The following is a 15,568-nucleotide window of genomic DNA, read 5'->3' as shown; positions in this document are numbered from 1 at the left end:
GAACGTTCGAATCCTGATGCCACCAGTCCCACTGAATCCTGTGAAGAAAGCATTCATCTTCTACGCCATCTTTAATTATTCCAGCAACAGTCATCGAGTGATTCTCAGAAGATGCTTAAGTTTATTACAATCACACTGGTGGTAGGTTACTTAAACCTTATTTTTAAGACACACTTCCTCTCCTACAATAACTATTCAATTATCCCACAACAGGAAATCGACTTCTGCAGACAAGAGAACACCAACGATAGCGCAAGTATTGCTCACGAAGAAGTATTGCAACTGAATAGGTGATTCCCCGATCATTTACCATCAGTACCTTTAAATCGTACAAAGAAGCGAGCAAATGAAAGAGCCACAATCTCCCTAAAAAGGGTCTAGCTACTTAATAATGACCCACGGTCCTGAATTCGCGTTGGTAAATTAGAGGCGATGCAAGCTTATACGTCCGACGAATGAAAGCGACTCGATTGATCCTTGATCAGCGGCGGAGAGGGCAGAGTTCATGGGCGACGGTTACTCGCGTGAACGCCATGAGATGTCGCCGGTTCTTACGGGCTTATGGATCACCGCCGGGGTGGCTGCCCCCGCGTGCATCGAAGCGATCCCCTGCGCACCCTCGCCGCCAGCGCGGACGGCCTGGAGCGGTTCATGCAGTGTTCCAGTTGCACGTGTGCAAGCGACCCCATGTCGATCGGAGCTCCATCCGTGTGTGTGCGGCCTGCACACGCGTCCCCGTGTTACTCGTCGGCTTAGCTCACCCTGCGAGCCTCTCCCTTTCGCGTCCGTCCGGCCCGTTCGCCAGTGAACGTAAGTTGCGTACCGATCGCCGCACCAAGCAGTTAGAGATGACGCTTAACGATCCGGCTGTGGTAGATCCAGCACTAGGCAGCTAGAGCTACGGCCAGCCTCCCTTTTCGTTCGGCACGATGCACGATGGATGGTCGCGATCCTTTCAGGACCTTCGAGGATGAGAATTATCAGTGAATATCTTCAGTGTCAAGTGTATATTCTTACATCTCTTCTGCATAGATTGAGGACAATAGCTGTGGACTCTAATCTTCGCTTATAGACCACTGGAATTTCAATGTTCGGTGAAGGAGAAATACTCGAGATGGTTTTGAGATTGTTGAGATAGGGTCACTGGTGAATATATAATTTTGAAGCGTGTTCACTGGAGTTTCATTTTGTGTATGGTCTCGATAAGGGGTAACAACGAGGCTGATAGATTTAGATCTTCGTTATACTGTTTTTGTGTTGACACGGCGACGGCGGATTATGTAACACGGAGTGCTATTGAGCGGGTCTCGATTGCAGAGAAGCGATTCCGGTTATTCTGGAATGTAATCGTTAAAGAAGCTTTGTTCGGTCAATATGTTCGTGAATTGTTATCCGGACTTAGGGCAATTGGAGTTGTTCTTTACTTTACGTTTATAGTAGGGGTAACAACACAGCTGATCTTTTCGAAACAATTTATAGGCCACTTACGTGCTCGACATTTAAGCGGCGTTTCAACAGTTAAATTTATCATGCTACGTAAACATTGACTATTTATAGAGTAAGAATATATAACATGCACAAAAGGGTATCACAAAATTTAGAATTTTTTAACATAGGAAAGTATACCGTAAGATCTGAAAATCTGTCATGAATGTGCTTATTTGCTACGTTATTGTTTAAACATTCCAATACTGTGATTTCTTATTCATTTCGATCAACGAAAAATTTTCTGAAAGCTACAGAAAATCGACGACGTAGAATGAATAGGAAAAACTGATAGATGTCGATGACCTCGTTAGAATTACGTTCAGAGAATGATTAGCGGTTTGCGGAAAATTGTTCGGCCCCGGGTGACCGTATAACCCCCTGCGCGTCACGATCGATATATTCCCTTTTAAACCTGCCGGCCGATTCACGGTGCAAGGGTGTGCTCGATTCCTTTCACCTGCGCGAATAGCACTGCGATGTCAATCTCTCCCGGCGTATCGTTCACTCGGTAATCATTTGCAAACGCATAGGTCGTATCCACGAGATAAGGGAACCGCGGATCGTGTACTTTTTATTCAGCACCCTCGACGATGAAATCTGTATGATTCATGGCACTTTGTTCTTCACGTAAACGTGTCACTCTTCTGTTTGAAAAACTGCAACAGGCGTAACAAAGTTTCTAGTGCCACTTATGATTGAATAATGTTATCTATACAGTAATATTATCACTTGGTAATTTTGAATATTACCTAGTTATTATTAGTTGATTGTTTCTAATGATATTAGTAACAAAAACACTCTTTTAAAGAGAACGTTCAAATGAATTCCACTAGATTTTATGATTATGGATAGAGGATAATTTGACTATTTTGTCTTGCCTTCGTTCAGTCCAGTTCCTTATTAAAGAGGATTGATTGCTCGTTACAAGATGTTTATTATAATTCTGAAAAGAATTATAGATTGTAGTATTATGTGAACAGGGTCAGTTATATTGAAAGATGCTTTTTAGAGAAGGTTTTAGGTTTCCAATATGCAAAAACTGTATTCCGATATTTACCCTTGCCGAAAGATGACCTTCTGTATTCGCAACTTGATCCTTTCCACGGTTGCTAGACCCTTTGTGGGTCAATCGATAGCTTCGCTTCCAAACTTGACGTTAATGTGTGTTTATATGTCTCGCATCGCCAAATCGTGTACTCACTCTTCTTTTATAGCTATCCTTGAAAATTCCTAGAGAGAACAAACAAGCATTTAGTGAAATGAACATTCGGGGGAAGCCAAGAGCTCTATTAGACCCTACCTTGAACTCTTTTCTGTAACCACTGGCCATCTATCTCTTGAAAACAATGAAATCGCATTTAAATTACCAAATATCTTCACATCCACATTCGTATTTGTTCCAGTCGAATATAAAGAAGATATTAGCCATACCAAAGACCATCAAGAGGAAGAGAGAAGCTGTAACTATGAGCTTCATTTTAGAGTTACTATCAGAAACCACATTCTTCAAACTATCTTAAGTAACTCCTTCAATTATTTATATAACGCCACTTAATTGAACTTAAACCATTAGATCATATATTATACTTCATCTAGTTATATCATTACTATACTTTATATGTTATAGTATATTCTATTCTAGTTTTCAATCGAAACTAACCGAAACATTATACTTCATCATAGTTTTTAGTCGAACGTCGAAAAACTGTCGAATCCTACCTTCAGTCCACATCGTCTCCAGCTTCCTCCGCCGCTTCAGTTCGCGAGCAGAGCCTCGGCGGGACTGCAGCCACCGTGGCTCCTCTAAATCTCGTGTGCCTCGGCCCGCTGTCGATGGCTGCACCGGAGGCGTAGTCTTCTAACTTGTGCATCACGTGAGCTCTGGTGTCTCGTTGGAAATTGAAATGTTCCGCGTTTTAGCGCTGCCCAGTCGCTAGACATCCTCTGTCGCGGCCGCATTAGCGTTAGGAAGTTCCCTCTTAAAGATCGTGTTACAAGTCCGTCTGTCCGGCCACTCGAGCGAATTTCGGCTTCCCCCTTGCTGCGGATGTGTTTAATCTGGTAAGTCTCGGCACGGCCGCACTCTGCACCCTACACATTTTTATGGATCTTCTGGCTCTGGATCTGCTGGATCCTCCAGTTTACGTTCGAACCTCCGACGCCATGAGAATTAAGTCTTCCCGGTTAGGAAATTAGAGAACATTCTAAAACTGAACTGAAAGCTAGTTGTTCACGCTACAGCGAAGATTCTGGGCTGAAGATCGTCTAACAGGTTGTTGGCGCGAGTGACGTAGATGTCGGGTAGCTAAGGGTTTCTTCGTACCAGTAGAATCTAATTCTCATTGAACCGTCTGATCATCGAATTCTTTCGACATTCGAACGATAGAAATATTTACTGAATATTTTGTTCGTCAGTTTGTAGCAAAGGCTGCGAAGATTATAGGCTTCACAGGTTGCTGGCACGATTGTGATATAGAGTAGAATAGATTTCGGTAGCGACATCGGTTTGTATATTTCTTCTTGCCACAAAACTGCCAGTTTTTCATGTGATTCAGATTTTAGATTTTTATATTTCTAGAATGACGAATTCGCTGGTTCGTTTTTAGTCTGTCAGAACGTCCTAATAGATTGAACCGCACAACGGCGACGGGATGGTTGATAGAGACGCCATCGGGTCTAAAAATGGCAACTGTCAGCCAATTCATTCACGGCTATTGCGAACGATACGCGCGGCAAATACGCGAGCCGGGGGCACGAGCGAGGGAAACATGAGACCATAACGCACGATTATTCAAAGATGGATAACAGGTCGCCGATACGATGTCACGCCAATTGGAATGGGCAGGCGGTTCAGCTATTGCATAACGGTCCCCTCATCGATCTTAATAGCGTCCGTTCGGTACGCTTCCCAAGAAAACTGGGGGACGGTTAATTAAAAATCGAGATATTTTATTCGTTACGCAACCGCAGAATATATAAAAACGGATCCATTAAAGGAGCATCTGTCGGACATCGTCGCCTTCGCGAGACGTTGCTCGGAGATCCATGGATCAATTGGGAAGACCTCGTGGACGTATTTTTAAGCGACAATTAAAGATTTCGCTCGTCTATCTTTAACGTTGAGCGGAGAATGAAATTTTCATCTCGGCGGAGGATTCTTTAGAGGGTACCATTTCTTTTCATTGAAAATTATTCGAGTTGATAGAGGTAGATGGTTTAGCTACCTTCTTCGAGAATGTTGCGACAGTTTATCTTTCGTGTTAGTTGATTGTTCGAAATCTCGATTTTTCGGTCGAACGTTTGGCATTTCTAGAATTCGGAAGACCCCGTTCCGGTTTCGTGGCATCGGGTCGCAGAATTCTTTCGCTGTCTAAAATTAGCAGACACATAAATATCCCCTGTGACATTGTTTCGGGGCTGCGCGGTGACGAGCCGTTCGACGTGTCCCCCTGATCCGCGCTGAGGAAGTAAGAATTAGGAGATCGATTACTATACTTAAGCCGCGTCGAACGTAGACCGACGGGAGGGCGACTCAAGTGGGCAAAGGTGACGACATGTTGACGGTTTGCCCCAAAAAATGTTCGCTGCTGAGCTCTGCTAGTAATTTCGGAATATCGGGAAATCTCGTTTCAAAAGAGATGTTTCAAAATCCTGAAAGAATCTTGTATCAGAACGCTGAAAAATCTTTCAAAAAGATGCTTAAGAAACTTAAAAAGTCACGTTATTCATCTTCATCGCTCAACCGATTTCCATAACATAAATTGAAAATAATTGTCGACGAGACACGAACGGTATTTACTTGTTTATTCTAACGATTACTGGTATTTTTCAGGAGAAACGCCGTCCACCGAAGAAAGTTGACAAACATATCCGGCCTCAGAAACCCACGTCCGTCTCCGTCGTTAAGAGGTGAGAGACCGAGCAGAAGAAGCAGTCATCGATTTTATACCGTAACGTTTCGGCGAACCGATAAGCGTGAAACCCGCACCGTCTGGTCCTGCATTAATAGTCGGCGCGCGCAATGTCAATGACCAAATGAAATTGTTAAGGAGCGCGTCGTGGCCGTGTTGCGACCAGTTTAAACGGGCCTTTGTATGCGATAATAAGTACCATTGACATAGACAAATGAGCGCCGAATTTAGACTGTCGCGCGGGACGTGGCTGTGTCAAGGATCCCGCTCGCGGCGTGAATGATTTAAGGCACGCTCGTTAGCGCCGATATTTCCGGAACCGCGGAGTTCTCTTATTATCGGCGCATCTGTATCATTCTCGTCTCGCGATAGAGTCAATGTTCAAGGGTCACCGTTACTGTTGCATTCTAGCGATTAATCACAATAATAGCTGTCGTTACTATCTGCAGCCACTATTCCATTAGACATCTGTTTTCACTATAACTGTTACTATTATTCCTTCGCTAGACTACCGTTTCAATTACTGGAATCAACATTAACCCTAGAATTACCAGATCAAAGTGACCCTTAGATACATTTACAATTTTCAAGGAAATACACTTTTCTAAGGAACTTAGTAAATTGATTTACTAATATTATAAATTATAAATCAATCGAAATCTTTATGTAAATTGTAATATGTTATAAATAACATCAAACGGTTCGATCCCTGGTTAGTTCTAGCGTTAGTCCCACCACCGTTACTAACAAAATCGCTGGCACAAGAATCTCCGATACGTCGCGCGATTCTCCAAATCGCCGCGCGGACAGCTGTTCGCGTGTGTCCCAGCGATTGCATCTCCTCGGATGATCATTATTCAATCAGATTGAATTCGCGAGTCCGCTCGAGTTGTCCGGCTTCCATTCAGCGTGATTCGCTCGCTAATTAGATAATGGTTTCCGCGTTTTTGAATTTATTTTCCCCGTCGCCGGCGAGCGCGGGCCTGGAAGCGGCGGCGCGTCGCGCGTTTTCTTCCTCTCGCGGGACCGTTCTGGACCGATCGTTCGATCGGCGCGGACGTAACGCCGCGCGCGGCGGAGACCTTTTCTCGTCCGGGCTCCGGACAACCGTGGATCAATTGACGACGGAGAAGTGAGAATACAGATCGTGTAACCTTCAGTAAGTTAACTACATTTGACCTCAATGCAATAATTAAGAGCAATCAGTTCGTGAAAGAATGTGTCAAAGCGCGCGCGACGCGGCGCGACGCGGAGCCGAACGAGAAGAGATTCGTAACGATGAATTGGCGTTTTTCTGCAGTCGTCCCGTGCGTCGCCGTTGCTCCATATCCGCCAATTGATTAGGGGGGCTTAACGCGCGGGCCCGCGGCAGATCTAGGTCGATTCTCTGATCCTTAAACGATCGCGCCGGAAGACTCGGAAGAGCGGACCCGCGAATTCGTGGGCGTGATCGATTAGCGATGAGAAACGTCCTGTCCAGCGAACACTTTGTTACTGCCAAGGAGTCGAACGAATGGAAAGTACTCGTGGGATCGTCTTAGACGTCTTCGGATTGGTTTGGACATGGTTTGGTCGACCTGGAGCTATTCTGATGATAACGCACGCTTGGCAGTAACTACCGAGCAGCCAGATTGGCTTCTTTTTATTCTTTTAGTGATATTATAAGAGAATTTATTAAGATCGTTGACTGATATGTTAGATCATACATCGCTACATCAGATTGTTTAGTCGTTAGTCTGAGAAACTTGTATCTTATGAATGATTGTAACAGGAGAACGAATGTCATTTTGACCTGTCTGGTAAGTTTAGCGTTGAACTCAGAGAGGTCATCTTGTAGAATGTACAAAGGCGAATGTAGAGGATGGAATTATTCTAGGAATATTTTCATAAGGTCTTTAGAATCATTTTCTAGTTAGAAAAGATGAGTGGTCATCTTCTTGTAGAGTCGGTATTTCTTTGAAATGGATAGTTTCATTATAAAGATTGCAGTAAGATTTCAATATTTGTTTACAATTATCGTTTGGCATGACTTGAGACGGTTTGTTTGAGAATATCGTAAACGTTGTATCCTCTAATATTTTGTTTCCTTGGTTGCGCAGGTGCCACGAGGAAAGATGGACAACGCTAAGGAAGAGACGATAAACATGCAACTCATCGGTTCCGAGAGTCCGTACAAGTATGTCTAATTCCACTTGCTGCGCGGTCTCGCTGGGTTGGGGTTAAACAAGATTGAAATTCGTCGGATAAGCTTGTCCGCCGCCGCTAACTGTAGAACCGCCGTTGAACGCGCTAGAATAAGAATATTCATGTATTTACGAATTGCGGTTCGTTAAGTACGCGCGCATGGGGCATCGCGGATTTCGCTAACAAAACTCGGAAACACCGATTACATTTGCAAATTGATGCGATTGCAGAGTTAACAATGAAATCGCCGGAAGTGGCCTGAACGCGTCGGAAGTCCCAATATCGCCGGCTTCGAACGTGGAAGACTACGACCCCCATAAACATCGAAATAGGCCGAACCCAACTTCGTGAGTATTTCAAGCTTTTTCTTCAATGATCAACGAAGATCAGAAGATACAGAAGACTCTCGAGATTGTCGAAGAAAATGAATTATAATTAGTCGAACCTCTTGTAGTTTAATGTAAGAGAAACGCAGGAATATTTATGTTCCACTGATTCTTAAGCGCAACGTTTGAAATTAAAGTAGAATCTAAGCGATTGGATGATAATAGTATGCTCTGCTTTCAGAAACACGGAAACGTTGATCCACTTGTTGAAGGGAAGCCTCGGGACAGGGATTTTAGCGATGCCCAACGCGTTCTGCAACAGTGGACTGGTGACTGGTGTGATAGCCACAGTGATTATCGGAGTGTTATGCACTTATTGCCTCCACGTACTAGTGAAAGCTCAGTACAAACTGTGTAAACGGTTAAGAGTTCCTATATTGAGTTACCCGATGAGCATGAAGTACGCTCTCGAGGGTGGTCCAGTATGTGTCCGGTGGTTCGCACCTTACGCCCCGTAAGTAGGAGACAGTGTACACGGGCACAGAAACGCATACAAACATTCGTTCTCTTCTTGTTCATCATTGCGGTCGCTTGAACATTGATTCGCGAATGATTGCGGACTTCATCACTGCGGAATATACGCTGGTTGCTGTACAAGCTTCGGGAAAGAATGAGAATAGGTTTTATTATTTTTATATAATTTCCATTGTGTTAAGTCAGCACTTTCTGAATTTAAAGTGTGAAGCTTCATGAGAATAAGAAACAACTGAATTCCAGTAGATTCCTGAAACTTTTGCAGAAACTTACGTGTATGATTGATAGATTGCGGATTTGCATGTGTTAGGAAAGTTGGATATACAAGATTATATAGTGTTTATAAAGTATCTAAAGTCTGTTAAGAGAGCATTTCTGGAATTATTTGAGAAACCTAAAAATATGAATTTGCATGAAGATCCGCTGTCTGATGATTAATTATTCCAAATTAGTCGTGCATTTAGGGTTTGAACTGTTAATGAAAGAGGAGTTCGAATTATTTGAACGTCCACAGTCGAGTCGTTAGAAATTAGTAAATTTGTTCTATTCTGTCTCTACATTCTTTGATTAATTATTGAGACTATATTGAATTGGCAGTAACAGAATGAACGAGCAAATTGCATTACTCAAAAGTATAATTTCATTTACACAGTTGTGTGTCACGAGTACAATTTTTGGAGATCTAGATGGATTTAGGGAGTGACATATAGTTTGTGTAACTTTCTTGAAGCAAATATTGTCTGATCATGATGGATTGATTCTACTTTCGTCTTCAATCTTTTAGCTGCCAATGCTAATAGCCGACAATAAAATAAGGTTTACAAACTTGCAAACTGGAATTGTTCTTTAACTTTCTCTTATCAGTAATCGAGCTTATGAATTGACAGAATGAACACTTCAAAGAACTTAAAAATCTACACAACAGTTCACTGAATTGAAACGAAACGTACAAACAGCAGGTAGTTTCAACTTTTCCAAAAAATAGCAATAATCTTCAACAGATATACATAATTCCTGACAGTCTTGAAAGACCAAGCAATGATTTCATTTACATTGAACAAGAACCGCATTACTAGAAACTAATTTCAATTAATATATTTCACATCTGATGAACACTTCCGCGTCTCTTTCTCTCTCTTTCTCTCTCTCTCTCTCTCTCTCTCTCTCTCTCTCCCACCTCTCTGACTGTCTCATGCACGCACGCACAATCATCTCACACAGCGGCGTCACGGCTCTCCTTCAATTGTAACATGAAAGTTGCTATTATTTCCAGAGGACTCGTAGACGGGTTCATGATAGCGTATCAATTGGGAATATGCTGCGTTTATATCGTATTTGTAGCGTCGAATATAAAGCAGGTAAATAACCAGGCGCGGAGATCAATCCTCCACGTCCGCCCCAAAAAGCGGAAGCAAAAGAAAAGTCAAAGAAACCAAACAGAAAAAAAAGATAATAAAGTAATAGTAACAAAAGACAAGGAAAAAAAGAGAAAAAGATACTAAAAAGTTCCGTCAGAATCGATCGTTTTCGGATGTTCTAACGGTTCCCCTTTTTCTGTTGGTCGAAACAGGTGGCGGACGAGTACTGGGAACCCCTGAATGTTAAAACGCACATGCTTATCTTGTTGCTACCTTTGATTCTAATCAATTACGTGAGGAACCTTAAGTTGCTCGCGCCGTTCTCCACCCTGGCGAACGCGATCACGTTCGTAGGGCTCGCCATGATCCTAGTCTACATGTTCGACGACCTTCCATCCCCTAGCGAGAGGGAGATGTTCGGCACGCTGAGAGGCTTTCCCCTTTACTTCGGCACCACGCTATTCGCGCTGGAGGCTGTAGGCGTGGTAAGTTCCTTTCAACGTTAACTTTCATTTTCTCAAACCATTTTATTCTTCGACCCCTAACACACCTTCTTACCCCTTACTCTTCCACCCCTTTTTAGAAAGGGTGATCTGAAAACAATGCAAGGACAAGATTCTATAGAAATATTTAAAATTGTTAATTATCTCTTCACAGACAATTTGCTACGTTCGTTTCATTAATTTCTCATTTTGGATATTATCAAAATGTGCACTGTAAAGTGTTATTAGCTACTCAGTGTCAGTGCTCGCGATCTACCCAGCATTCCCATGTGGAAAAATTGAACAGTAGCAATTGCAAAGTGAACGCTGTGGAATATTTCCGTTGGGCGATCTGGAACGATATCATCGACGTTTTTAATTTTAACCGTATCCCCGATCGATCTATCATTTGGCCTCGTCGATCGTCCGGCTGCCGGCGAAACGAGTAGCCTGCGCCTAGAATAGATCAACGGCGCCGCCGCATCGTTAATAAACAAATAACTGGCCACTTACGAGCAAGTTTGAGATTGCCGTGATCAGATTGCCAGTGCGTCAATACAATCCCCGATATTGCTTCCCAGCTGTTCTCAGTCTGAAGAGCGAGGCACAGTGGTCCTCAAAGTTGACCCTCCGTTTCTCTTTCCGTGGAAATTACACGGTTTCTCATAGAAATGATTATTATAAGAAATATTGCGCTCCAATGGCGATTAATTGAACTTCGTTTTATTATGTATTTAGCTGAATAATCTTTCCCATTTATTTACGATCAACATATTTTTCTGTTGTAGATCATCGCGCTAGAGAATAATATGAAAACTCCGCAGTACTTTGGAGGATACTGCGGCGTTCTCAACATTGGAATGACGGTTATAGTGACTCTCTACATTCTCATGGGATTCTTCGGATACATCAAATACGGACCCTTGGCTGGCGCTAGCGTCACCTTCAATTTGCCCCGCGACCAGATGTGAGCAAGCCGTCGTTACATAAATTTATATTGAAATTTACATTCGAACTGTCCACTGTTCACAAAGATCGACAGTTTGAAGCATGGTTGCGTCGTTTATTTTTAGTATGGCCCAAAGCATCAAGATAATGTTCGCCATCGCCATTTTCATAACTCACGCCCTCCAAGGATACGTTCCCGTTGAGATCATATGGAACACTTACCTGGACCACAAGGTGCAAAAAAGGAAACTCTTCTGGGAGTACGTTTGCCGAACGATTATCACTTTGGCGACATGTAAGTGGACAATATTCAACGCTGGAACTACCAAATATTTAATTAACTGCCTGTCCTGTGATTTATTTTTCAACTATGACTCAACTACTTTGGCATTAATCGTTTATTGAAGAGACAAATTTTAAGTATACTCTATGCCCATGTTTGCTCTAAAGTGTAATAGCTGATAATGGAAGAGTAATATTTAATTTCAATTCACAAAAATTGAGTAATATTTATGTTCAAGTTCTTTTTAAAATCTTCACCATGAGTCTCACACGTTATTATAAGACGATTAACGTGTAATCCTTATAAATATTGTAGTTTGTATAATATTTTCAGTTTCTTCAAGTTTCTTAATTCTTAAAATATCAATAATTTCGAAGAAGGAAAATTAAAACCATCTTGACTGGTACGGTAGTTCTACTGTTAAACGTTAAAAATCTTCAACTTTTATATCTTGTCAAGAATTCTGTACTTATTATTATCATTATCATCATATAGTAATAATAAGCACTACCACGATTATCTTATAATAATTGTTATTCTTATCTTTCTTCCATAGTCACGTTGGCCATCACAGTACCCAGGCTGGGTCTCTTCATCTCCCTGTTCGGCGCCCTCTGTCTCTCCGCCCTTGGGATCGCGTTCCCGGCAATCATCGAGGTCTGCGTCCTCTGGCCGGAAAGGGACCTGGGCCCTTGCATGTTCATGCTAGTGAAGAACATATGTTTAATCGTATTCGGTGTGGTTGGCCTGGTCGTCGGCACCTACGTCAGTATTGGCGACATCATAGAGTCGTTCAAGTGAAGCTACCGGTCGATCAGCGGGTATCCATCATGGAGAGCAAGAGGAGGATGAAGAGTGAAAGGGAGAGAAAGAGAGCGAGAGAGAGAGAGATAGAAAGAAAGAGAGATAGAGAGAGAAAGGGAGAGCAGGAGAGAAAGCGAGATAGATAGATAGGGAAAGAGAGAAAGAGAAAGAGAGGAAAAGTGAGAGGAAGAGATAGGATGAGGATACATGGTTCGCGTAGGTGATGCGCCGCAGCTTCTCCCTGTTTAGCTTAATACATTTGAGACCGATGATCCTGCAGTCAGAGAGCAATTGGGAAAGTGGTGAAATTAGGAAGGAAATGTACAATGTAGTATAATATACGTTCTATTTGAATGGTAGGAATTGTTTGATGAGAGTTTCTCTTATTATTTCTTTGTCAATTTGATTCTTTGGTTATCGCAACTGCACAAACCAAAGACGTCGGTCTCTAGTGTGTGAAAGAAGCGGCGCTTTAGGTAGACAGTACCTCGTAAACGCAGAGGCAGAGAAGATCTATTAGGGAACGCGAGCAGTCCGAGAGCATTCGGGACAAACGCTTCAATCGCGTCACCGCCGATAGTGCACTTAGGCCGTTCGTTTATTTTTTTCTAGACCTTTAAGGTGTAAGTAGGAGGAACCGCGCGGTGTTGGGCGGAGGGAACAGTGCTTTTTACGGTACTGTCCGCGAGCGGGGCTGGAGAGGAGCGAGGGAAGAAGGGAGGGAAGTAGAATGATAGTGGAACTGAAGGAATCAGTGAAAATGAGGATGGATGGAGCAGGATCTGGTGGTTTGATGAATTGACGGTAATATTGAAGAGGACAGGAAGAGGCAGGGTTTTGTAAAATGAGTATCGTCTTCCTCATATTCTTCTTGATTTTATTGTTACATAAGAGTTCTGTTTGGAAAAAGGTTTGAGAAATTGTATGTATTCTTTTCTCAGCGCTAATTCGAATAGTCGTGTTGAGGAAGATTAATTGGAAATTCTGGAGCTTAGCTGCTTGAACGAGAGTGCAAAGAATTTTGAAGTTATGTGGAATGAAGAGTTGAGAATGTACAATGAAGAGATTATAGATGAGAACAAGGTAAGGTCTATCAGTTTTCTTGAAACTTGACAAGTTGGAGAGAATGTCGAAATGAATCCTAAGCTTCGGAGTTTGACAAGGAGAGAAAAGAAAGTTGGAAAAGGAGGGAAACTTGGAGATCTTGAATATAAAGAATTATTAAAAAATTAATTGATTGATTTAGAGTTGTAAGTGCAATTGAAGCTCAGAACAGCTCCACTCGTAGACAGTAATTTCTTCGAGTAATTCAGACGATTCTGAAGAGAACACGATTGCCTATTAGATACTATACTAACGTAATCAACAATTACGCCCAACACCGGACGCGAGAAGAGAATGAAAAAGGACAAAAAATATACAACGTAGAAAGTAAATCATCGACGAACGAAACCTGTGATCGAAGATTTTATACAGGAATGACCGATGCATTTCTATTGAATTGTTGAACCAGTTGCAGATGTATATGGACGTTAATTGTTCTCCAACTTCCGATCGGATGTTCGCAATCCTTCGACGGCGTTCCCTTCGTCCTGGTGATACGAGTACTTACGTTCACTGTGTACACGTACGCGCGTACACTCTGAAAACGTGACACAGGCGTTGCCGACACGTAATCGTAGACTGTTAGGATACGTAGGAAAGGAATTGATTATTATTAAATTAAGATAGAGTAATCTTAGAAATATTACCCTACAGGGCTAATATGAAGAGTGGATAAAGTTTTAAATAATCTAGATCTAGGAAAACATTAGTTAAAGCAAAACAACCCGTTGATGACCAAGATTCATTGAAACGGTGAAAGTAGGAAATAATTTTTAAAAATGATGGAGCCAAGAAGAAATTCTGAAAGTGGCAAATGCAAATGAGAGTAGAGAATGCAACAAGCAGTGATCTACAGTAATTGCTCAATAAATGCAACAAATGGGAAAATTGTTTAAAATGGAATTCTTTTTAGAAATGTAAATGTGTTCTTGAGCATCAAGGGGTCTGGAAAATTTCTTTAACGCCTGGTTCACGCCAAGATCGTATACCACGACGAGGGAAGGCCGACAGAACAAGAAAGTCTATGAAAGATGCCAGCAATATATATATATATATATATATATATAGTAGATTGTTACGCCTTATTTTCTATCGAGAAGCTTGCTGCTGCTAAGCGAAGCAGGGTAAACCGAACAAAGTTCAAAGTACACGACGAAGCCAAGGTTCGTCGCCACTTCGCGCCGTCACTGCCGGGAAATTGCTCGGATCATCGCGCAAAAAGGGACAGAGAAGAAAGCATTAGGTAAAATATTCGATGCACCGATAACTGATTCATCTCTGCTTTAATCCCAGATTAAATAGCCTATTATCCTACATTATAAGTGAACACACGTAAATCTCCATGTTCATAGATTACTCCATAACAATCAGGAGATTTATTTCGAAATAATTCTAGAAATATTCTTTAACCATCCTCGCCATTGTATATTTGCCTGTCTCGTCTCTTATTTTACAATGATCCCAGGCAGAGGTTGAATCGTGTATTGATGCATCCGATATGAACAAGAAATCGCGATCTCGTCGACATCTTCCTGTTTTCGCGTTTTCGATGATCGCACAACCACCTCCGCCGATTCTGCCGTACATTTTTCCGTTTCCGCGCACTCTCCGATAGGACGCTGTTCACAGCGGATTGTCGACGAACGAACGGACCGTAGAATAGAACGTTTCTCTTCTTCCTTTACATCGGTACGTTTACAAGGGGTTTTCTATCTTTTAAGTTTACACGTTCCATTCCACGCAGGAGGCTCATTCGAATGGAACCCACGATTCCGTCGTTCGACATTCTAAAGCGATGAAAGTATCTAGTGGACTGTAACCTCTTCGACCCTTTGCCCTATGATATCGTGTCAGACCCGTGATGGAAGCATTAAACTGAATTCGACAAATCTGAATGTTATTTATTTCTGTTAGAAATTCAATGTTCCTTCTGTCGCCGTAGAAAATAGTACCAAATTCTTGTTTCTCTGATAAATCATGAGCTACTTTCATTGCGAAAGAGATCATAGGGCAGAGCGATTGCTTTTATTATTTAAATTGAGTACGATCGATTATATTCAATGTAACGTTTAATTAAATATAAAATTATCAAATTCAGTAGTCTTGGAAAAATTGCATGGAATCGCGCGAGAGGTTCAACGAGGGA

The 15,568-nt window shown here is 42.1% G+C and overlaps 1 protein-coding gene and 2 long non-coding RNA genes across 7 annotated transcripts; 2 read left to right on the top strand and 1 right to left on the bottom strand.

Moving 5' to 3' along the window:
• Window positions 1–11: 11 nt before the first annotated feature.
• Window positions 12–4,654, top strand: LOC143175088 (uncharacterized). Its single transcript, XR_012999720.1, has 3 exons — window positions 12–141; window positions 214–983; window positions 4,095–4,654. It is a non-coding gene; the product is annotated as an uncharacterized LOC143175088 (long non-coding RNA).
• Window positions 956–3,303, bottom strand: LOC116432180 (uncharacterized). 2 transcript variants are annotated; one of them, XR_004236075.2, is made up of 5 exons: window positions 3,208–3,303; window positions 2,789–2,952; window positions 2,546–2,718; window positions 2,238–2,431; window positions 956–2,144 (listed from the first exon to the last, which is right to left on the bottom strand). It is a non-coding gene; the product is annotated as an uncharacterized LOC116432180 (long non-coding RNA). The 2 variants fall into 2 exon arrangements; XR_012999721.1 differs by having other exon boundaries at window positions 2,367–2,431.
• On the top strand, window positions 3,261–15,519 carry LOC116432178 (proton-coupled amino acid transporter-like protein acs). Of its 4 annotated transcripts, none has more exons than XM_031988680.2 (10): window positions 3,261–3,549; window positions 5,321–5,397; window positions 7,499–7,575; window positions 7,814–7,930; window positions 8,151–8,423; window positions 9,717–9,801; window positions 10,014–10,286; window positions 11,072–11,250; window positions 11,357–11,526; window positions 12,071–15,519. In XM_031988680.2, exons 3-10 carry the CDS (start codon window positions 7,514–7,516, stop codon window positions 12,313–12,315), a joined length of 1,404 nt encoding a protein of 467 aa, XP_031844540.1. In that variant the 5' UTR covers window positions 3,261–3,549; window positions 5,321–5,397; window positions 7,499–7,513; the 3' UTR covers window positions 12,316–15,519. The 4 variants fall into 4 exon arrangements, with proteins under 4 accessions (XP_031844540.1, XP_031844541.1, XP_031844542.1 ...); XM_031988681.2 differs by lacking the exon at window positions 3,261–3,549 and adding an exon at window positions 4,489–4,654; XM_031988682.2 differs by lacking the exons at window positions 3,261–3,549; window positions 5,321–5,397 and adding an exon at window positions 6,401–6,558.
• Window positions 15,520–15,568: the final 49 nt, after the last annotated feature.

Source organism: Nomia melanderi, chromosome 11 (assembly GCF_051020985.1).
Source record: "Nomia melanderi isolate GNS246 chromosome 11, iyNomMela1, whole genome shotgun sequence".
Classification (NCBI taxonomy): Eukaryota; Metazoa; Arthropoda; class Insecta; order Hymenoptera; family Halictidae; genus Nomia; species Nomia melanderi.
This window is presented reverse-complemented; position numbering and strand designations above follow the sequence as displayed.